The 24,657-nt window shown below is 45.2% G+C and overlaps 1 protein-coding gene across 1 annotated transcript; it reads left to right on the top strand.

Annotated features, from left to right (window-relative positions):
• The first annotated feature begins 3,533 nt into the window (after nt 1-3,533).
• Nucleotides 3,534-18,346, top strand: LOC138382906 (E3 ubiquitin-protein ligase TRIM58-like). Its single transcript, XM_069467518.1, has 6 exons — nt 3,534-3,956; nt 6,283-6,378; nt 9,163-9,393; nt 11,393-11,415; nt 11,512-11,612; nt 17,757-18,346. Exons 1-6 carry the CDS (start codon nt 3,534-3,536, stop codon nt 18,344-18,346), a joined length of 1,464 nt encoding a protein of 487 aa, XP_069323619.1.
• Nucleotides 18,347-24,657: the final 6,311 nt, after the last annotated feature.

Below are 24,657 nucleotides of genomic sequence, written 5' to 3'. Positions count from 1 at the left end.
AGAGTGTGGCCACAGAGAGCTGAGAACCTCTGTGAAAAGGGTTCAAGTACGGAAGAAAATATTGCTGTCCTGAAGAAACGGTTTTAGGAGCTCAAAGCCACGATGCCGAAGAAGTTATGAACAAGAGCAGGTAGGAATGGTCAGAGGATGGCAGCTTCCATATTTCAGTGCAGTAACAGGATGTCAGAGAGGGCGGACACGAATGGAGAGGGATATTAGAGGAGGACGGTGGGGGAGGAGGGTGGTTAGCTAGAAGATTTGGAACTCTGCAACCTGCTAAAGGGCCAGAGGGTGGCTAAGAATTAAGGAGGGGGTTGTGTCAGAATGTTGCTGTATCAGCATAAATAAAAAGGTACTTGATTCAGCCCTGAAAGGAAGATCATGAGAAAATGCAAATTTAAGTTAGATCACCCCTATGGGAGGCACTGCCCATAGGATTTGTAAATCTAGTACAGTGACATCTGGTTATAATCCTGTCCACTACTTACCTGCATGGATGTGCTGTTAGGGAATCTGGGTTTCTAAGAAGAATGTGCAGACCTCGTCCCTAGTCTACCAGCATGAGAGACAAAAAAGCTTAGTCTGAGCAACTCTAGAACCAGCGAGAGAAGAAGTGAGCCCACTCACTCTGCCACACCCTCCTGAAAACCACTGCGACCCCCACACCAGAAGCCAGCGACCTTTCCTTATCCTCCTAGGCACTAGGCAGTCAGAATTCACGCCGCCCTGGTTATCAATTTGTCCATACATGTGTGCAAGTATATTGCTTTACTGTGTCCCAAGATAAATGCTGTAAAAATGTTTTAGCATTTGCCAGAGCTATGGAGAGCTAAAGCAAGATCATGTGTGTAAAATGAAGAACACCACGGATCTCACATTTCACATAGTATGATCCCCTTGAAATTCTCTCCTCCATTAGCTTCTGTGACAAACTGTGCTGATTCTGTTCACTTATTCACTTCTTTGTGCAACTAGTGCTTACTGTGTATGCGTACGTGCCTGTCATTATTCAAGGTTCTGTTACTACAGCAGCGAACAAGAGAGAAAAACATCTCCCTGTCCTACTGTAGCTCCCATTCTGACTCACTGTCCTTCGCGCATTCATTTTGCTGTTTCCTTTTTTTTAAAAAAAAATTAAATACATCTGCTAAGTGCCAGGACCTATATTAGGCAGGAAATCCCTGCTAGCTCATTTAATACTCTGAACAGCCATCCTCATTGTAGGTCGGAGAAGATGCAGCACACAGAGGTGGCACAGCTTGTCTAAAGGCTCTTAGCAAGTGGCATAGCCTTTAGCCTGAAGCCAGGGTCTGTTTCTCTATCGCTAAGCCCTCTGCTCTTGCTTTTTTATTTTTATCCTAATGTCACATCTTTAATATTTTGCTCCTGCAGATTTGTTTTCCTCAAAGAATCTATCCATCATAATTATCCACTTCACCTTTAGGCAGAAGGCCTCTAAGTCCTTTAGACTCTGGCCACCACCAAAGCTCCAGGCTGAGACTCTGTTTTTACAATAAAGACCCACAAACCTCCCAGGAGCCACAAGGACCTCAGTCATCTGGCCCAGCCTCTAAATGCAACCTTACCTGCTGCGGCTACTCCAGCCCAGCACGCCAGCGTGTCTAGCCTTCTGCATGTCATCTGGGTGTGTCCTGCTCCTCCCGTTTGTTAGGTCCAGAGCCAAAAGAGAGACACACAAAGCCTCATGTGTAGCAAAATGCTGTTTATTTTGAGTATCTGGGTGCAGCTGGGTGGAGGTGAAGAAGCATCCACCAGAGAAAAGGGGAGAGCCTTGGGTTTTATAGAGGGTTTTTTCCAGGTGGAGCAAGTAATTGGGCCAGAACAGCCTTTGTAATTAATTCTTTTGCAAATAACCAAGTTTGAGACCCCTGCCCCAGATACATCCATCCTTCAGCTCTGGCATCGTCCTTATCAGGAGAGCTAGGGAGGGATAAACTTCTCTCTATCAGGGAGGGAGGGGGAGGAACGCTGGCTGCAGCTGTCTGTTAGATCTACAAAGTCCAGGGACTTCCCAGACTTTTGCAGCTATTGTTGTACAAGCCTAAGTTTTGCATTAACCACATTCTGTCCTACACATACTGTTCCGGTTCCCACCTGGAACAAACCTAACACCACTGACGTTCACTCTGTGCCCTCTGGTTCCACAGCCTTGCAGAGCCCCCTTCCTGCCAGCCAGTTTGGCTCACCCATCAGGTGTTAGCTCAGAGACCCTCAGCAGTCTGACCTTGACCCTGTAGACTAGGTCACAGTCCTCTCTTACATCCCTGCAGGACTGGCGAGTGACCTTTCTCCAGTCACTAGTTTGTAATTACAGGTTTGTATGATCCCACAGCCCCCTGTCACAGCTGATCTTAAGGCTCCTTGTGAAATGGGGCCGTGTGTCTTTCCTCACCCTCCTCCTTTCAGTGCCCAGCGCGGCGCTGGGGACTGGGCGGCTACCAACAGACAGGAATGTGTGCCGGAGACCGGACTGAATGATGTCCCACAGGCCTGCCCCATACTGAAAGCCACCCACACGGAAATTATTTGGCTCAGATGACAGGCACGGCCAGGGACTCCTCTACTGTCTGGATGACCTTAATGACCTCCCTGTGCTCATCCTGATTCGTCCTCGTCTCGGGGAAACTGACATCCCCTCTGCGCAATCATCTCGCTGCCGTCTCAGCCTCCCCCACCCACAGGTGCAGCGTTGATAGGCTAAGCTTGGATTGTTCCTTCTAAAGAGTACCTTCGTCTACAGCTTCCTCACCTCCAAGATATGCTTTGCGACAGGAATAACACACGTGTATGTGTCACAGCGCTCTCACTGAACCCGGCCGGATATTGATTTAAATATTTGGAAGTGAGGCTGGGGTGTGCACCTGTCACTATTATACACACACCTGTGCAGCCGTCTCCCCACCGGCGGTGTCTCATTTCAGTTTCTTTTTTTTTGTTTTTAATTTCAGCATATTTTGGGGATACAAAAGTTTAGGTTACGTATATTGCCCTTGCCTCCCCACCCCCGCTCCCGAGTCAGGGCTTCAAGCGTGTCCATCCCCTAGACGGTGCGCATCGCACTCATGAGCCAATTCATGTACAACAGAAAAGATCGTTTGGAAAAAAAAGAATTTTTCGAAAAAATGGTGACGCCACATAAAAAATTTTAAAAATAATGATTATGCCATGAGAAGCTTACGGGGCAGTTCAGCACGTAAGGGAAGGAAGGAGCTCAGGAATTCTCCAGATCCACTGACAGTGAAACTAGGACACTGGGGGCCCCTTTGAGGCGCACAGCGAGGGCCCGGGTAGAAATGCCCTTTCCTGAGAGGTGAGGTCAACGGTGTGACTGTCGTCCTCTCAGTTAAGTGCCTGCGTTGTGACTTTTCACAGGGCGTGGCTGCTTTGAACTCCTGAAGCCCCGCCAGCGGTCACACCCGCCTGGCACCGGCTTCCCGGAGGCCGCGGCCCTTCTGCGCCAGCCAGCGGGCGAGAGCGCCGCTATCCGCGGGGCCAGGCGAGGCCGGGCGGCCATGGCCGCGGGGGCGCCCGGGCAGCGTCTGCGCGAGGAGGCCAGGTGCCCCGTGTGCCTGGACTTCCTGCGGGACCCGGTCAGCGTCGACTGCGGCCACAGCTTCTGCCTCGGGTGCGTCTCGGAGCTGTGCGCGAGGGCGGAGGGCGCGCAGGGCGGCGTCCACGCGTGTCCGCAGTGCCGGGCGCCCTTCCGGCCCGCGGGGTTCCGGCCCAACCGGCAGCTGGGCAGCCTGGTGGACAGCGTGCGGCGGCTGGCGCTGGGCGCGGGGCCCGCGGGGGCGCGCCGGTGCGCGCGGCACGGCGAGGACCTGAGCCGCTTCTGCGAGGAGGACCAGGCGGCGCTGTGCTGGGTCTGCGACACCTCCCCGGAGCACAGGAGCCACCGCACGGCGCCGCTGCAGGAGGCCGCCAGGAGCCACCAGGTGAGAGCCAGGCGCTGCGCGCTCCTGTGGCACGGCGCGCCTGGAGAGGCCCGGTTCCGGGTCTGGAAATGCTGCCCTGACAGAGGAGCAAGCCGAGCTAGAGATGTTAAGTGACCTGCCCAGAGCCCAGTGATACCACTCAGGTCTCCCGAATGACTCCTGTCTCCCCCTGCCCTCCGCCTTCCCCACCCCCTCCCTCACAGCTCACACTCTGGTCGGGGTCTCTTTGCCTCTGCTCCTGGTAACCTTCTTTGCGGCCCCTGCTCGGAAGCCCAAAGGCACTCATTATTTTAGGCTGTCCCCCTCTCCCTTGAAGCCTTTCCTGGTCCTTTAATTCGTGCTGGTCTTATTTTTCCTGATACTGACTATCTGGTTCTCACAGCTGGAGCTCTGCTGGGGAGGGCTGTGTGGCTCACTTGATTCTTGGTGACAATTGCACATCTTTATTGTAAACTTTATGTAATAATTCTTATTTGTACAATCTTCTCCTCTTGCATAGTGTTTGTCTCTGTGTTAATTAGTACTGTCACCAAAACAGCCCTAAGGTTTGGGCATTTCTTAAGAGTAGCACCCGTGGGGCCTGCGTTCTGACACCTTTAAGGCTGCCTGCAGGCTTGTGTCCCCTGAGGTAGGAATGGGGTAGCACACAGTCCACTGCCTATTCAACAAATATTTGGGAACCTTTGCTTTGACCATCCTCAGTGAAGAGGTGCACTGGAGTATCTGGCCCCCAAAGTGGCAACTGTGGAGCTCCGTGTGTAGAATGCTTCCTGCTGGTGCTCTTCACAAGTTCTTGCATGTTCTGAACACATTTAAATTTCCAACATCTAGAACAGTTACTAGCACAAAGTCAAAGTCATGTTTAGTCTACTGACATATTCAATGAAAGAATTATCACACTGTGATATAGTGCAAATGCTAGCTTTCTTAGAATTATTAACTTAGTTTGACTGTTTTAAGTTAAGATTTGGGATAATTTCCCCTCAACTTCTCTCTGGGTCTATCTGGAAATCTCTTTCTTGGCTTTTCTTCTTGATTTTGGTTGTCATCTACAAAATTCAGGTACTCTGTACTTTCTACCTAGATTTTTACAGTATATTCTTGCCCCACCCCCTTTTTTAACCCAGAAAGTACCACGTGGACCATGGCTAGTGTAATATTTCTAAAGACATTCTCTATATTTTCAGTAGTTCTTCAATTAAATACCAAATAAATATCATCTAAACTCCTGAGCCTGTCAGTCAAGACTTTCTAGGGCCTTAAGTTATGTCTCCACCAGTCATGAGATCCAGCAAAATTAGCCAAGTCACTGTTGTCACCAAACACGGCACACTTTTTTTCATCTCCTTGCTTTTGGTCACAATTTCTTTGGTCTGAGGGAGACTTTCTTCATCTACAAGTGTCAAAGTACTCTGTTCTTTGTAAACACCAAAACAAATGTCAGTTTCCCCACCTTGTCAAATGCCATCATGAATTCTGTTGTTATTTTATGCACAGCATTATACTATTCTTTCAAAAACAATTGATGTGTAGCTAGGAATAACTTTGGGAGTAGAATTTTTTTAAATTAAAAGCCTGTTTATGTATGTATCCTTGTGGATATTCTCTATAAATAAAATAAAATACACATACTTACCTCTAGCAAGGGTCCTATTGTTGAAGGGAGACTTAGTTTTTGTTGTATTGTATTTTTACTCATTGTAAGACTTACAACTTACTCTACTTCTTTCCCATTTAAAATATGTTAACCTACAAGGTTTCTTCTGGCCCAGTGATAGACTACTAATACAACTAATTATAAATCGCTTTCTTTTCATAAATAATAAATAATTTTGAGTAGTCAAAATATAGAGAGATCCAAGAAATAGCATCTCTCTTTAACCTAGCACCAACAGACAACATTTCTTCTAATAACATTTTCACATACCTCTACCTGGTTTTTATATATTTGTTACAAGTACATTTTTTTCTAAAATTAGTGTTAAGTTTTATAAGATGCACTTGTTTATTTGACATTATTATTGTATCTCTTCTCATTAAATATTCTGGAAGACCTTATTTTAATTATTAATACATCCAGTTAATATATTCTCTTTCACTCCCCTATTTTTAACATCTTGGTTAATTACACTTACAATATTATAAGTAATGCTGCAATGAGCAATGTTAGATAAATCTTTGATTGTATCTGGTATTAAAACACATTTATCTTATTGAGATCAATTAAGGAATGTTTTAGGTGATCTTACTTCCTCACACGTCTGTCTGGGAGACATTCGGTACTGAGAGGGTATCTGTAACAGTTTTGGCACATCTTCCCAAACAGGTAAAGCTCCAGATGGCTCTGGAACTTGTGAGAAAAGAACTAGAAGAGGCTTTGGCTCAGGAGGCCAGTGTGAGGAAGCAGATTGTCATTTGGAAGGTACGAGAATATTGGGGCTTCAAGACGTCTGCCTGTCCGAAGGGTGCAAATTGGGGTCATTAAGTCATTCTTCCACCATCTTCCATTCTCCAGTGCTTTTGCTCTGTCTACACAGTTGCTCAAGAAACACATCTCAGTGCCTTCGTGGGTCAGCCCATCCCATTATATGGTTTGTTTTTGTCCTTTTTACCTGTTGGCACCACCCAATGCAAATTATAAATAAAGAGCTTTACTAGCGTGACCATACTGTCAAACCCACTGCAGTGTCCCTATCACCTGGAACAGAGTCTCCTACTATCACTACTAGTTTAAAAAATATTTGGTAGACAAATTAAATAATGACTATTTCACAACTTTATAATAGATCATTTGTAGCTAATAATGATGATCTTACATGCAGGAAGATGATCCAAACCTTCAGCCTCTTTTGGTCATGCATACACATACTCTCTTTTCTCTGCACCTCACCAGCTCTTTTATTTCTCATACTCTTATTTACACACACATACACACACATACAACCTGCGGTGATCTTGCCCCCCTCTCCAAGAGACATTTTGCATACCTGGGATTTTTTTTGTTTTTTATTTTTTTGGATAATGTCTCACTCTGTTGCCCAGGCTGGAGTGCAGTGGTGCAGTTATAGCTCACTGCAGCCTTGAACTCCTGGGCACAAGTGATCCTCCCGCCTCAGCCTCCTGAGTAGTTGGTACAACAGGCAGGCACCACCACACCCAGCTATTTTTTTTTTTTTTTGTAGGAATGGGGTGTCACTTTGTTGCACAGGGTGGTATGGAACTCCCAGCCTCAAGCAGTGCTCCTGCCTTGGCCTCTCAAAGTGTTGGGATTACGGGCATGGTCACCTGGCCTGGAAATATTTTTTTATTGTTACAACTGGTGGTGGCTGGGGGGTGTAGTGTGATACTGCCATCTGGAAGGCCAGGAATGTCACTAAACACCCTGCAATGCACAAGACAGTCCCCACACCTCACAAGAAACAATTATCTGGTCAAAATGTTAATTGTGTCAAGATTCAGATATAGCTTCAACTGTGTATAATAACTGTGTGTATAGTTCTATACATTTATACAGTGTATTATTTCATATGACATGTAGGACATATTTTATAAAATATTCCTGTTCTCTCTCCTTCTCCAAATAACCCTTCTTCTCTGGTCATTTTCTATATGTTTCCAATTCTTTCCTATTTCTTGAAAATTTGGTATTTTACTCTATTCTCAGACATACATCTCCATAAAGACCATTTTTGCTATACTTTTTCTGGGCAAAGTCCTATCCTTTCCTATCACTCTGTGTATTATAGGTACGGTGAAATATTGATTGATAATTTTGTTGTTTCGAGCTAATACTCCAAGTCTATTGCTTTCAATCCTGGCCTGATCAGACATTTATGAAATCAGAATCCCCATAACCAAGATCTGCATTCTTGCATCTTTAAACCCTGTACTGATTATTCTCAAGTAGAGATGCTACTACGATCCCTGTGCTAAGCCAGGTGTATTTACCGTCAAGAATGTGTCCATGTGCGCCAAATGCAGCAAGTACGGGTTTGATAAAAATGAACTCTGAATTAAAAAAAAAAAAAAACCTTCTTTTTTGTACACCTGCGGATATAATCATAGTGCTCAGGAGGGTGGTGCGAAAGGAAGATGAACTGCAAGCAAATCGCCTCCCACCACGCCATCCTCACGCCACAGGCGTCGCTGTGCTCTCCCCGGGCTGAGAGGTTTGCCCCACTCCTCAGCAGCACAGCTCCAGCGTGGGGGCGAGTTGCTCAGACTTCCATGAGTTAGACCTTTGGGAATCAAAATGCGAAATGCACAGCTGGCTGGTATTAGAAGACGCCGGGATTGGGTGAATCTAGTGATATAGAAAATGACAGAAGGAAGTTGAGATGGAAAATTGGAAGGAGTTGAGTCTTACGGGATCATTAGAGTTTTGCCGTTTAGTCAAACCAAAAAGTTACACTGTTTAAAAACAGGGCAGAGGATCCAAGGTGTAGGTGCTTTGGGAGGACGATTTGCCTCTCGTACTCAGTTTACAGTTAGTGTCCTACGTGCTCAAGAGAATCAAATGCAGATATGGTAAGCCTGTGCAAAGTCCATTCCTTGGGCTGTTCAAAGATTGTAGACGTGAGATTTGGACAGAAGTCAGGATCCAGCGGCCTGAGGATGACTAAGTTCTTTGCTGGCTTTCTAGGGAACATGAGGCTCACGGTGGGTTCACGATCACCACATTGTGAAAGAGCCTTCGTGTTCTCTGATCTCTACACCCTTTTTATTCATATTTACAAATCTAGGTGTCTCTAATCTCTTCATAATTTGTTTCTAGTGTTTCTAGTGACTAATCTAATAGTAAATAGTACCTTCCCTTGTGGGTCTGCTCTGTGCTAGTCACTGTTCTCAGCAGTTTAATAGATATTTGCTAATAGTTCTAATCCACAGACTCCTCTTTTCCCCACATTTCATGCATGGTTCTGAAACTGAATATAAAAGTGCCTTGCCCCCAAGCCTACGGCAAACGGGAGCCCAAGCCCAACAGTCTTTCTCAAAGCCTAGGTTTGAAAGCTCCGCCAGGCTACTTCTCATAGGAGTGGACTGTGTTTCTGTGTGTTGTTAGAATGCAGCCAATCGGTCCTCAGAGTTATGGGGCCAGGGGGACTCCAGACATTGCCTTCTCCACCTCCACGTCCCATGGGCGAAGGCAGGAGGCCCAGACACTGGGCCCCAAGTGCCAGTGACGTCATCCCCTGTGTCCCTCCAGGAGAAGGTGGAAATGCAGAGGCAGCGCTTCAGGTTGGAGTTTGAGAAGCATCGCGGCTTTCTGGCCCTGGAGGAGCAGCTGCAGCTGAGGCAGCTGGCGGAGGAGGAGCGAGCGGCCCTGCAGAGGCTGCGGGAGAGCAGGAGCCGGCTGGGCCAGCACAGCCAGGCCCTGAGGGAGCTGGCGGAGGAGCTGGAGGACAGGTGCCGGCGCCCAGCCCTGGGTCTGCTGGAGGTGAGGCCGGGTGGCAGAAGGGCAGGCAGACGTGAGACTGAGGGCACAGAGACAAGGACAAGGACGGTGGCTTTCAGAGGCAGACACTTAGGCCTTTGTGTTCTTTAGGAAAACGGCATCCTGGAATTTACTCAGAAGGCATCTTAATCCTAAATCCTAGCATCAGAATCATAAGGGAGTCCAGAGAATTGTGTAATTTGCACTAAAGACAGAAAAAATTTAAAAATTAAAATTTATTTAATGATTTATGGACACTTAAGCAGCGAGGAGAAGGACAAGCTACACTACGGGGGCTGAGAAGCGCTTCTTAAAACCTCACAGTCTGTCAGTGACGACATTGCTGTTTTCAGGGACAGTCAGCACGGGCAGACTTGGGTAACCCACGGCAGGGTAAATAGCCAAAGGTGTGAATGCTGCTGCGAGTTGCCCAGCTTGAAACTCGCACATTAAGCTGCAGGCAACACTGCCTGGCCCGTGTTGAGGAGGGACTACGTGGGCTCCCACGCAGCTTGCTCCCAGGCTGCTGGGGATTGAAGAGCGAAAAGACAAGTAACAGGTGAAAGGAAATGTTTGCTTTTGTCCTCCCTGAAGACACGCTATCCCAGGTGAGGAGGGAAAGCCGTGTTTGCTGATGGGTGCGCGTTGTCATGGCAGAGCCACCTGCAGCGGGGGTTCACCTGGGCACACTTCTTTCTGTCTCAGCCCTCACCTTATTCAGGGAAGTCTGAGCTAAGCTACTCATGCCAAGGGCCGACCACTGATTCTACCCTGCCTGACTTAGTCTAGACACTGAACGTGCCACGACTATAAACAATTCTATTAACTTATCTGTAATATTTACATCTAAACAGTGCCGGTTACACAGTGGGGATCATTAAATGAATGAATTTAGAAAGCATTTCAATTTAATTTGTCTCCTTTTACCATCAAAATATCTATAGATAAGTAAAACTTGTTTTTATTCCATTATTGGCATTATCATCATTGCTATGCTCATTCCTTGCAAGCAAACTAGGGGTTGGAAAGGAATTAATTTCTGAGTAGCAGACAGCAAATAAACACAGAGCTTTGACATTTTCAGTAATAACAGTTATTTCCTTACCTCGCCAACATTCACATAACTTATTTATGTTTAGCATTTCTTAGCACCAAATAAATGTTAAAATAATTTTTAATACCAATCTTAGGGAGAATATATTCTTAAGTAATTTATGCTTATTTTTAAGCTGCCATTTCCCTTTCCTCCCCAGTCCCAGTAAGCTACATTTTACCCCCATGGCCAAGACCAAGGCCTGTCATTTCCATACAGGGTAAGGAGAATTGTTTCCATACTTTCATGTCCTGTCAACATTTAGCAGACTGCTGACTATTTTTTAGGAGGAGAGGGGAAAAGTTTCCTAGGTATATTTATGTATTAATAAATATACATTTATTTAAAAATCTACTTTGAGATAAAATGTTGCTAGCTATTAATGACTTCCTTTTTTATCTACTTAGGTAAACTACTCATATGAGTAGCTCTGCTGTGTTGGTTCAAAGAATTAGGGATCTGGGGTTCTCTTATGATGACATTGAGGAAAATATTTTATGTCTATGCCTATCCCTGTTCCTTACATAAATTCTGCAAATATTTAGGATCTACTTTTATCCAAATTCCATCTGTATTAGGTGCAGAATGTAGCTCTGTTAAAATAATCCAAGTGCCAGAATTACCAATTCAAAAAATAATTAACACTGAATTAATTATAGGAATTAATCTAAACTTTGTGTAGTCTAATTCTTTTCTAATTATTACTGATTCTGTTATTTCAGAATCTTGAAAAAAATTAAATGACAGCCTGTTTTTGTCCTTAATGAAAAGAGATTGATCATCCCCTATAGTTTAATCATTATTATTTCCAATAACCTAAAGAAATTTTCATGGTGTGTCCCAGTCTAACTGTCAAAATCAACTGCAAGGTCTAACTCCCACCTGTTTGTGTTTCCCTTTCACTTTCAGGGTGTGAGAGGAGCCTTGGACAGGTATGTTTCCTTTCTGAATCAGTGAAGGGATCGGGCGAGGTGGAGGAGGATGGTGGGTAACCCTACTGACAGCTGATGGCTCTGTGCCCGTCTCAGAAGTAAGGCTGTCACCCGGCTGGAACCAGAGACCGTCCCCCTGGAGCTGAAGACAGTGTGTCGCATCCCCGGGATGAGGGAAATGTTGAAGAAGTTCCAAGGTGAGTTACGTCTTAGGGCTTGGGGCACTGTGATGCCTGGGGTCTGGCTGGTATTGCAGTTTGTACCATGCAGGGCAGGCTGTAGTGACAGACAGAACCCAAAGTCTTCATGGCCACAATCAGCAGAGATTCTTTTGAGCGTGTGCTATGGGTTTGTTATGAGATTGTGGGAACTGGCGTGTGGGGACTTTTCTGTCCTATCTTCACGGAGCTTCACCTCCTTCCTGGTGCTGGGAGCCATGGGAAAGGGGAGGGTATGTCAACCTGAAATGAAATAATTCAAAGAATCAGAACCCAGTTTTAAGGAATTTATTCAAGCAAAAAGGTGGGAATAGCCACCTGGAAACACAGACTCCAGAGGAATGGCGGTCAGTGCTCCGAAGTTAAAAGTTAAGGTCTTGCTTATATAGGCAGAAAACAAAGGAATTTAGGAAGATTATAACATTTTCTATGCAAGACTCAGTGTCATAGAGAAAAAGTTTTGAGTTACAACAATTTAATTAATTACAGCTTGTTTTGATTTCAAAGACTGTATTTCACGTTTCATCTTAGACAATGTGATAGTGATGACGTGTTTGTGTGAGAGAGGAAAGAAGGAAGTTACTCTATAGCGAAGACCAACAGTGCAGAGGGAAGGGGCTTCCCTGACGCCCTTTACTCTTTAAAACGTTTTACAAACCATTGTTAGTAAGGAAGAAGACTAATCTCTAGTCAGAGAAACGAAGGTTACAGCTGCCTGTCATGTGACTCAGGCCCCATAATCACATTCCTCTGTGGCTCAAATAATGGAAAGTTCCAGAAGCTTAGATTGTGAATTGCTTGTTTTCATGGTTATGAAAGAGATCGGAGAATTCTCTTGCGCAGTCGACACGGCACAGCACCTCTGGTCACCAGAACGTGTGGGGATTTCTCCGCAGCCACAGCCAGTCAGTTCTCCAGCAGACACTGCAGCTGGGTCCTCTGATTCGATTGCATTCTGACACTATTAACCTGGGGTAGCGTCAGATCTGACAGATTGGGGCCAGGCCCACAAGTCTGCCCCATCCACGGGATGCCAGGCGTAGGCACAGCTTATGACCTGGGCCTCTGACCGACTAGCCGTAAGTTGGGGTTCCCACGGCCCCCTCCTTGGGTTCAGTTAATTTGCTACAGCTGCTCACAGAACTCAGGGGAGACACTTATTAAGGCACATTTACTCATTTATTATAGAGGGTGTTGGAGAGGATACGTAAGAACAGGCAGATGGGGAGGTGCATAGGGCGAGGCATGGGGAAGGGGCGCGGAGCTTCCAAGCCCTTTCTGGCCAGGCCACCCTCCAGGACCCTCCATGTGTTCACCTGCCTGGAAGCTCTCAGCACGCAATCCTTTGGGGTGTTATGGAGCCTATGTAGGCGTGACTGATTAAGCCTTTGGCCATAGTTTGTCAGCTCCACCTTCAGCCCTTCTCCTCCCTAGTGGTGCGTGTGGGGGAGACACGTAGGACTGAAAGTTCCAGCCCTCTACTCACGGGTTGGTTCCCCTGGCAACCAACTCCCCCCACCATGAGGCTTTCTAGGCCCCACCCCCACCCAAGCAACCACTGGTCCTCTCATTAGCACACAAAAGACATTCTTACCTCTAGGGAGAGTCCAAAGGTTTTAGAGCTGTATGTCAGAAAACAGTATATACTCCACAGTGGCACAGCTATGGCGACTCATGGGCTCCCCTGGGAGGCATGCGTGCTGAAGTGGCGCGTGTGGCCTCCCTGAGTAGTTCATGGCTGTGCCAAACTCTGAGCTGTGTGCCTAGGTGTAGGGGCCGAGGGAAAACTTACCCTTCACCCTCTGAAGGCTTGCTGAGAATCAGCCTACCAAAGCAAACTAATAGGAGAAAAGGCATACAAAATTTTATTTTAACATGCAAAGCATGGGGAACTCACAGGAGCATGATTACTCAATACCTCGGTGAGGTACAGATGCTAATAGACCCTTTTTGGGGGAGAATAGGAGATGGGAAAATACGAATGATACTAGAGGGGTGGTAAATGATTTTTAGGAAATGCAATGGCCTTGGAGAATGTACAGTGGCCTGGAACAAAGTCTGTTGAGCCCACAGAGCAGACAGTGGTTTGTGACTAAAGTCTGTATAAGTGTGTTGACAGACTTCAGCCTCTCTTTCTACAATGTGAGTTAAATGAATGAAAACTCAGGGAAAGGACCAGTTGTAATTGTTTACTTCTTTGGCAGGTCTGGACTTTAGGCAGGTAAAGGAGTATTAGAGAAAAGCTTCTTCCAGTGTCTGCTGGTCTTCAAAGCCCTTTAATTTAAAATAATCAGCATACCAGGGTGCCACATTTTGTGGTAAAATTCCCTGGTCTCCCTGAGTGGGAGGGTGCACTGTGCCCAGAAGAATGAGGATGGGGACACTGGTGAACAATCCTGAAGAGTACTGAGTCACAGACACTCAGACATTTGGTTAGAACAATGGGCTCGCAAGTGGAGTTCATCTTTTATTAGCTGTGATATGAGTAACGTCAGTTCCAGTAAATTTCCATTTCCATATTTATAAAATGATAAAACAATATATTATTTAGAGGACTAAATTAAACATATTTGAAAACTCCCCACCCCCTACATTAGTCAATATGAAAATATTGCAAAGTTATCATTTAATGAGAAGTTTGGTATAATTTATAGGCTACCAATTTGATGAGTTGCTTGAGTTCATAAATCAATAAAGCCAAACATATTCAATCAATGATTTTTATGTAGGAATAACTAGTGTAATAAATGAGTCTGTTCAGTCTTATTGTATTCTTTAAAACAGTATATATTTAGTATTTTTTAAATTTCATTTTCAAATCTAATTTATGGCTAGTAACGAAAGCAAATAGTAGCTTCACTGCTTACAGGGAAAGAGTTTTGTCCCATAATGAGAAGACCTATCTCTACGTGTAATTCAGCATCTGTTCTCATGGGCAGATGAACATATACCAACTGCATGACTTTGTGAAGATCATCATGGCACTCTCGGACTCAGCAACCTCATATTCCCATTTCTTTTTATTGAATAAAATAATTAATAAATCAATTCAACCATTATTTCCATTTTGTCACAGCCACTCTTCTAGGCATTGTAATATATCATTGAACAACAGCAACAGCAAAAAGTTATGCTACAAATTTAGAGTTTCACATTGCATGTATTTATTTAAATTAACCAAAATATGCAGAATGTAAGAAGATGATATACAATATTGAAGAAAAAAGGAGGGTGACTAGAAGCTCTCATTTGAGTGAGGAGACCAGGAAAGACCTCACCCCGTGAGGAATAGCTCAGCAAACATCTGCGCTGGAGCAGAGCAAGCAGGCAGCAGACAGGAGGGCGAGGCCCGCGAGGGAAGGATGCCGATGTGTCCCGGAACTGGGAGGCCGGCAGGGCGAGGGCTCTAGCAGGGTGAGCGTCAGGAGAGTTGGAGAGACCAAGGAAGGCCCAGAGAGGCAGGCCACTGCGAGTGTGCTACTTTATCTCTGGTGAAATAGGAAATCATTGCAAGGCTGTAACTAGAAAAATAGCATGATTAAACTAGTGTCTTATGAGGCTCACTCTGTATGTTTTATTGTGGATAAATTACCGAGGGGGAGAAGATTGAAAAGGACAAAGCCCTTAGGGGCCTTTCCAGTAATTCAATGAGAACTGATTGTGGATTGGAACAGGGGTCCGTACTAGAGGTGCTGAGAAATGGATAGGTTCTTGCTATGTTTTGAAGGCAGAGCTGTAAGACTTGCTGTTGAGTTAGATATGACATGTCAGGGAAAGAGAAAAGCCATGAATGACTCCAAGGTTTTGGACATCAAGAATTAGCAAAATGAGATTGCTGTTTCCATTGGTGAGGAAAGCTGCAAGTGATGCAGAGGGAGGGGTTGGGTTCTGGGCATGTGGGTGTTGTGGCGAAGGCTGAATATGCAAATGTGGATGCCAGGGAGGCAGATGAATTTCCAAGTATGGAGTTTCAGGAGAAAGATCTATGCATTTGGAATCAGTCAGCATGTGAATGGAATTTCATTAAAGCAATGAGCCAGCAAACCCCAGGACACACAAGGAGTGCAGAGAGAGAGAGAGAGAGAGAGAGAGAGAGAGAAAAGAGGTCCCAGTCTTGAGACTGTAGGGCTCTCCAGTGGTCGTGGAGGAGGAGGGCACAGCAAAAAGGACCAAGAAGGAGCAGCACGTAGAGAGGTAGGGAAAGCACGGATGACTGGTGCCTGGGGAGAAGGGTGGCTTTCCTGGACAAGTGGATTCTCAAGTATTGAGGGCTGTAGAAAAATCATTTAAGATCAACTCTGACAAATGTCTGTTCATCACCATGGAGGTCCCTGGGAAGATGGACGTGGGCAGTTTGGTTCCACTGTGATCATATCAGGATGAGCAGTGGAGTTTGAGAGAGAAAGGGCAGGGGGAGGAATGGGAGCTAGACCTTCTCAAAAGCCATTTCACAGGTCTCTTCTGCTACAAATGAAGCAGAGAAACGTGCTGGTGCAGGAATGCCGTGTAAAGACATAACGTCTGTTAAATACACAATTCCAGGGGGCCCTACCTTTCAGTCCTGTTATTTAGTCCCTGCAGAGTTTGGGGAAATCCCATAAACACTTTGCCTCTAAATCCCCAGGTGCATAAGGTAGAAATGGTCATGGCCGCGGTCAGGGTGGCTGCGCGAGTTTGCATAGATGAAGCCCACGCAGTGCCTAGGTACGCGGCCACTCCGCTTTGGGTGTCGATGAAAGTGCACTAGACGTGCTTTAAAGACAAGAATAGTGGTATTCGTAGTAGCAGTAGGGGTAGTAATCGTTACGATATTTAAAAAGCTACATTAACGGATTCACTACTTTTGAATGTTTATAAGGAAATAGTCTTAATGTTGTACACCCTCCCTTCTTCACTGAGGCTTCACATCCAGATGTGCGTATTTATTACGTATACGGGTCAGAGGTCACATCAGTCTCCCTGGGACTTTACAGTATCACTATCAGTTTTTTATCATTGTGTAACAAATTACCACAAACTCAGTGGCTAAAATCATACCCATTTGTTAGTTCTGAAGATCCGACAGCCAGGTGAGATCCGCTGGCCCCTCCGCTTAGGCTTTCCCGAGGCCAAGGTCAGGGTGTGGCCTGGCTGGGCTTCTCCGAAGGGCCTGGGCAAGAATCCAGGCTTATTCAGGTTCTTGGCATGATGCAGCTCCCTGCAGATTGTAGGGCTCAGGTCCCTGTTGTCTTGCTGGGTGACAGCTGAGGCCACTCTCAGCCCTCGATGTCACTTGCCTTTCTGTTCATGTGACCTTTCTATATTCAAAGCCAGCAATGACGTATCACATCCTAATCTCACTGACTTTTCCTTCTGCCACCAACCAAATAGCCAGAGAAACCTTTCTGATTCCCGAGGACCCATGCCATGAGATCCGGCCCACCCACGTAGTCTTCTCTTGTCATGTAAGGTGACATAGTCATGAGCCTAACGCCAGAGTGTGAAGGTCATAGGATCCATTTTGGAATTCTGCTCACAACGATCACATAACCTTGAAAGTAGTATATTTCATGTCAGTGGAATTTTCCCATAGATGTTCAGGAAAAAAATCCCTAAGGGGTTTATAAATTTTATGTTAAATGCAGAAGAGCCACCTAAGTGCACCCAGAGACTTTGGAGCTAAGCCGGGCACTGTGTTGCACTCCTGTAGTCCCAGCTACTGGGGGGAGGGGGGCCTGAGGCAGGGGGATCCCTTGAGTGCAGGATTTTGAGGCTACAATGTGCCATGATCATGCCTGCAAAGAGTTCCTGTACACCAGCCTGGACAACATAGCAAGACCCCACCTCTTTTAAAAAATTGCTTTGGATGTAGGTGAAAGGAATCTAAATGACTATACATTTGGCTTGTTGTCATCAATGGTTATGCTTTTATTGGGGAAATGAATGAGTCCAGATTGTGCAGAGGTAACAGTGGAATACAGCGGAAAGTAGTGGTGAATAAGCTCGTGACCTGCAGGGTGAAATACAGACCTGTCTTCTCCGGGAGCTGTCAGAGAGAGAAGCACCAGCGCCTGTGTGACTGTCCTCCTGAGATTCACCGATCCTTTCCACCCTCTCACGTGTTCCACGAAATTCTCTCCACAGTTGACGTAAAGCTGGACCCTGCCACGGCGCATCCCATCCTCCTCTTGACTGCCGACCTGCGCGGCGTGCAGGAAGGAGAACTGTGGAGGGACGTGCCCCCCAACCCCGAGCGATTTGACACGTGGCCCTGTGTGCTGGGGTTGCAGAGCTTCTCATCGGGGAGGCATTACTGGGAGGTGGTCGTGGGGGAAGGGGCAGAGTGGGGCTTAGGTGTCTGTCGGGACGCGCTGCCGAGGAAGGGGGAAACCACGCCGTCTCCTGAGAACGGGGTCTGGGCCCTGTGGCTGCTGAAGGGCAGTGAGTACCTGGTCCTCGGCTCCGCGCCCGCGCCTCCTCTCCGGCTGGAACCGCCTCGCCGCGTTGGGATTTTCTTGGACTACGAAGCCGGTGAAATCTCATTTTACAGTGTCACAAGTGGCTCTTACATCTACACGTTCAACCCACTGTTTTCTGGCTTTCTCCGGCCGTATTTTTTCATCTGTGACATGAATCCTCTAATCTTGCCGCCTATGACAGAAGCGGAGTCAGGAAGTTGGGCATCGTCGAGTCGTCCTGACGCCGCTTCTGAGGCTGGCGACGATCCTTCCTAGAATTCTGTTCCCGGGGTCCAGGCCCGCCTGGCAGAGGCTCCTGCGGCGGAGGGAAGGCCGTAAATACGCCGGTCCCGGCAGGCGCCGCCACGTGGGTGAGCGCTCTATGCCCTGCCCTGTGGACGTTCCAGGGGACACAGAGAGCAGCTGTGGAGCACGTGCGTGTGGGGGACACTGCAGTGTCGTGGCTTTAGAAGTGGGCCCATCTCATCTAACTCTATTTGCAGATGACCCCACACGCTTTCTTGATGGCTCTTCCTTCACATTAATGGCCTCATAGGACACAGATTTCTATGCCTTCATTACGATTTCTCATTCCTTTCGATACACGTTCACTCCTAGTCTTCCGTGTGTTGAGAATCAGAAATGGCAGTTCTTCCGCTGGTTCAGGAGCGTCTGATATTACTCCAGCGTCAGACCCGCAGTTCTGTTTCTCCTCCTTTTCCTTATCTTCCTTCTCCTCTCGTTCTCTCCCTCCTCTGTCTCTGTCTCTCTGTTTGTCTCTCTCTTTCTTGTTGTGATTTTTACGTCTTATTATTTAACCTGTCATTTCCTTCTAAACTAAAATATTGGGAACTATTCCTTTATACATTCACCTTTGCTGTGACTATACTCAGTTACTTTCTAAATTCTCTTTATTCCGGGATGACTTTTTGAGGATTATGAAATTTATTCCTCTGAATCTAATATTAGGGATTTCTGGTCTTTTTCCTTTACCTTTGGCTACGTTATTTTTCATGTAGGGATTTCTCAGAATTTTGAGTCAACTAGACTTTTGACCTAGACAGTTATTAGTTATAAGTTATTAGTCTCTCTCTCAGTCCCAGCTACTTTTCCCAGTTCCTGTATGTGGAACAGTGACACTGGCCGTACAGAGTTATGGTAAATATTTAAGGGCATAATTGATATTGTTGGTTTAAATTCAACTTTTCTATTTAAATACAATATAAATGTGATGATGGTGATGATGATGATGAAATTATAAAATTTAACTTATTTCTAAAGTATATTCCATACCTTTCCTGAAAAATTTGTTAAAAGCTATTGAAGGCTAACTTTTCTGCCATCATTCTCTGTATCTATTTCTAGTAAATAATTGCAAAACAAATGTTAAAATGCTTACATACTAAATGCTTCAATGCTAACCAAATATGAATTAATGGCAAAATGCTTAACATTATCCTGATAGTAATCTGCCAAAGGTTTAATCCTCTTCTTTAACTTTTGACTGACATCTTATACTTACCCTCCAATCATATTATTAACATAGCTTTCTTTCAAATTTTTCAGTTGTCTGATCATAAGTAAACACTTGCCGTCTCTGGCTCTCATTTTCAAACAGAGGCAACAACACATCCTTCAACCCTGGTGTTGATATTTTACCGACCACGCATGCTCCAGGCCTCTCTGCTGCATGTCTGGGTGGGGAAATGGGCTTCAGCTCAGCAGTAGGGATCCAGAGGGATCGAGTCCCTGGTTTGAGATCCCTCAATCCATGGGGCTCCAGCCATTCCCTGGGGCAAGGAAGCCTGGGTGGGAAGGAGACTCCTACACGTGCCTTTTACTTTCTTCCTAGGATGAGAAGAGTCCCAGGGATACCCCATCCCTACCGTGTAACCCAATGTTCAGCACTCCACCGTCCTCCTTCAATCTTGTCATCTCATTGTGCGTTTTATTGTGCCTTATGTCAATCATTACACTGATGTCTGCCTTCATCCCTTGCATTCTAAGCTTCATAAAGCTTTGTGCATCTCCCACAATGACCGCTTCTCCTTCCTTTCCAATCCCCAAAAGGTTTCCACCATTCCCTCTGGAATTCTGCTTCATTATCTGTAAAATACTCTGAATCCATACTATTTCCTGACCTTCCCCATCCTTTCTCCTGAATACTAGTCTTTTCTATTCAACTATCTGCTTGATATCAAAAGAGACATTTTAAACTCCATGTGCCTATACCTTAACCCTAAATTTCTCCCCAAGTTGCCCTTTTACAAGAACAACCAAACCACAGGCCTCTCCATCTCAGTGGATGGCAACTGCCTTCTAGCCATTGCTTGGGCCAAGCATCGGGCTGACTCCTTTCTCGATCTCACAGTCCACATGCAGTCCTTCAGCAAACCCTGCCGGCCCCACCTCCAGAACATATCCAGGATTCAGCCAGCCCTGACCATGATGCTGCCAGGGCCCTTGTCTGAACTTCCACCCTCCCCCACTGGATACACATTCCCTTCCTGACGGTGGTCCTGGCCAGCCTCCGGCCCTCCCACTTCCATTCGCAGCACAGCAACTGGGTGACCCGTTAGCACCCAAGACAGTGGCACCATCTCAGCGACCTCCCGTTCAACTTAAAGTCAGAATCTGCACAGACCCCAGAGGTCTGAACCTCGATCCTATCTCTGGTTCTCTCCTTCTTCTCTTACTTCTGTTCCTTCTGCATCAGCTACCCTGGCCTCATGGTGGCTTTGCACCAAAGCAGACACTTTCCAGCAGAGGGCCTTTCCCCCACCTACGGCTTCTGCATGAAATTCCCTTTGCCCTGATGTCCCCCGGCCTCATTCCCTTTCCTCCTTTGTGTCTGCTGAAACCCAGCTTCTCAGTGGGCAGCACGCAGCCCACCCCCCAGAGCCCACCCAGAGCCACCTTCCCAGTCCACCTTCCTGGCTAATGGAGGCTCTATTTTCTCATGCAGTGTGTGCCAACTTCTAGTGGATTACAGTGTTCTCATATTTATTAGGTTTATTTTTATTTATTTATTTTTTGCCATTTAATGGTAGAATGTAAAGACCATGAGGGGAGGGATTGTTGTCACTTGACAATGGCACGTTCATCGATGTATCCCAAGCATCAAAATGTTGGTTTGTGTGTGGTTATCACTCAGTGTGTATTTGTTGAATGAAAAAATGATTGACTATTTAGGGAGCAGAATTAAATGATGGACCTGAAAGTGTTTTGTGATATTAATATATTGCAGTGATATAATAATAATAAGTTTATTATAATTATTTATAACTGGACAACTACTGGCCAATAAAGTTTAATGCCAAGTGCTAAGTGAGTAAAATTGATTTTGGGGTACAGAGAAAATTGGAACAGAGGCTTAGTTTGCTCAGGTGATGGATTCTATTGACGTGGTAACTTGGCATGTCTAGGTGCAGTCCCTTTGAGCCACCTGGGTTTTGATTCCCTGTGACATCACAGTGACACCTTTGAATTATGCCTTGGCTCATACTAATTCCATAAGTCACGTCTCGATGTTGTACTCACTAGGAATGTGGGGACCTTTATATATAAACTTATATGGACTGAAACCTTTTTTTAAAAAAAATTTACTTTCATTTTTTTTTTCTTTTTAAAGAAGTTTTCTCACTCTGTATCCCAGGCTGGAGTGCAGTGGCATGAGCAGAGCTCACTGCACCTTCGAACTGCTGGGCTCAAGGGGTCCTCCCACTTCAGCCTCCCAAGTGGCTGGGATCCCAGGTGTGCACGACCACACCTGGCTGACTTTGCCACGTTTTATTCACCTCTCTTCACCTGAACTGCACAGTTGAGCTGCTCCCTCCACAAATGGGATGTCTTGGGTCTTCTGTTCTCCCCTCCACTTCCCCACTACTGTGCATCTCTCTGTTGTTGTACGTTGGGATTTTTTCTACCTCAGATAATCATGTTTTCTTTTCCTTACATATCCTTAAGCACTGCTCTGATAATTACTAATGAAATTCTTTTCTTCCCTCTAAGGAATATTTTAAAAATCAATCCCCAAAATTAAATTCTATATTTTCCTAAGCTATAACTTCCAGAACTGTCTGTCTGGATCTATGTCTATATATCCTGAAGACTGGATGATTTTTTTCAAATAACTAATTTGATCAGTTCCTCTGCTCCCACACCCCTAATCTCTAATCAGGTGACTGTTTTATCAACTGAGTTAAATAAGTAAACTCATTTTTTCTAGCATGTTGGGAAGGCCTAAAGGGAGAGAACCGGGAGGGGGTGGTATGTGGAGCTGGTCAGGAGTGGGAAGTAAAATAGCCTCATTAGCTGGCAAAGTGCTGGAACAAATTTAGAGTGATGATTTCAACTCCTGGCATCCCAAGGGCAGAGGAATTGGGAACACTGGGATTTATTAAACCCACCTGCTCCCAAGCACCAACCCTCAACGCCTGCTTTCGACGGGCTCCTGGGGCCTTGTGTGGGTCTGCTCTCCAGCACACAGGGAGGGGGGAGTGGTCTGCATATGTGCAGAACACACCTTCTACAAATCTGGGAATTCTACATGTTCACTTGTATGGAATGTTCTCTTCACTCTCCAATTCTGTGACTCCATGTACTCAAAAGTACCCAGACAATCGTTTCGATAAATTTCTTAGTCAATTGACTCAAAGTAGTCTGATTTTTCTCTGATACTGCCTGCCTGATTTTAGGGACCCAATTTCTATTTATTTATTTGTTGAGTTATTTATTTTCTTTCTTTCTTTCTTTTTAAAAGTTTTCAGCCTTTTGATGTCATTTTTGCCTTTATGAGAACATTGAAAACATGGTTACATATATGTAATCTCATTAATCTAAGTAATGGTACCTGCTGTGTTTCCTTCCAGTTAATTTTTGGAACTAAAGCACAAACCCATGTATGCCAACATCTCCCTTTAAAATCAAAAGATAAACATACCTAAAACAGAATGGGTTACCCGGGTAGCTCCTTAACTTAGTAATAAACGTCATATTAATTAATGCACCTATGAATTTATTCCACTGTCTAGGACAATGGGTTCTTCTTTATATACATAAAATTATCAGTGAAAAGATAATGTCACAATATTTTTGCCCTATTTTCAGTAGATATAAGAAGAAAGAAACAAAAGAAAAGGCATGATTCTGTTCTAGGTAGGATGGGATGGATTATACCTCAGCTATTTTTTTTTTTTTTTAGCCACATCATAATTCCTGGGAACAGGGGAGGGAAGAAAATGGACCATTAGTATTTATGTCTTTAGAAAAACAATGGATTAAGTCCCCGAATTTTACTTACGTGAGATAGTAAATTCTTTTTATATCAAGGGATAAATTCTCATGGTCCTCATTTTCTGTCCGGAACCCGTGGGAGTTTGGAGAAGTTGATGTGATGCACACCTACAACATGCCCCTGTGCATGTGCTGATGATCCCTGTGGGTCTGAAGTTTCCCCAGTGCTTGGGGGGAAGGACCAGACCACCTTCAAGGTCCTGCTCCAGTCTTTCCTCAAGAGAGATGCATAATTCTGTGATTGCAGTAAACCCTTCTGCACAAATATCAGGGTCTATTGGATGTATAGCACAACAGGTCAAGCCTGAGACACCTTCCTTTTTGCCCACATCTGGAATTTCACCTGGCTGCACCACCTGTGTGCACCCAGAAGGGTAGAAGACATTGCATGATCTGACGGAGGTCCTCTCGCTAGCACTATACCCTCTGCATTCTGACTTTCAATGTTACCTAGCAGCATACGAGTAAAAATGGTGAGTAGATTTCTGGATGTAGGAGCTCAACTCAGAAGTCTGCTCATGTCAGTTGGCTTGTTGCATAAAGAAGCCACACGGAGTGCCTGAGGGGATAGAAAAGTAGACAATGAAGAACGTCCTCCTTGCTCTTGGAAAGTTAATAGATGATGACAGACACACCAAGACACGAAAGTACACAAACAACACATACATTACTACTCATTATTTAATTATAACAAAGCAATACACTTACCAATGCAAAATTATTTTTAAAGGATGAAATATAAATGTGCTAAGGAGACAATATATGAAGAAACAGAAAATAAAGGGTTTTTGGGGTTTTGTTTTTTTATGTTGGGACTGGAGTTTGTTTTTTAAAAAAAGATTTTTCAGGCAGAAGAAAGAAATGAGATCGGAGATGTGAGTTTTATTTTGACAAAATAAAAAGAGCAATGAAAAGGGTATTATCAGCTTCTTGGGGCAGGGGAAATCAGGACCCCACGGGCTTGTGTGTGGGACAATTTAGGTCTGTGCCCTGCTCTGAAAACCTAGATTCCATTTCCTACTATTGTACAATCCTGCTAGTGTAGCCCCACTTTTTGTGAGTTTAAAGCTCTTTAATTGTCAAGAGTAAGAATTATTTTTAAAATTCTTTAAAATTAAGAAAGCAAACTAATTTTTTAATTTAAAAAGTTAAAAATTAAAAGTAAACTAAAATGTTTACTCACATGACTGTCCCCACCCTCCAGGAACTGAAAAAACATACATGTGGTCAACTCGTGGTCTGAGCGTGAGGGTTTCTGAGACAGAGCTGTGCGTCTGGGGGCCGTGGCTGCT

This window comes from Eulemur rufifrons, chromosome 4 (genome assembly GCF_041146395.1).
Source record: "Eulemur rufifrons isolate Redbay chromosome 4, OSU_ERuf_1, whole genome shotgun sequence".
Classification (NCBI taxonomy): domain Eukaryota; kingdom Metazoa; phylum Chordata; class Mammalia; order Primates; family Lemuridae; genus Eulemur; species Eulemur rufifrons.
This window is presented reverse-complemented; position numbering and strand designations above follow the sequence as displayed.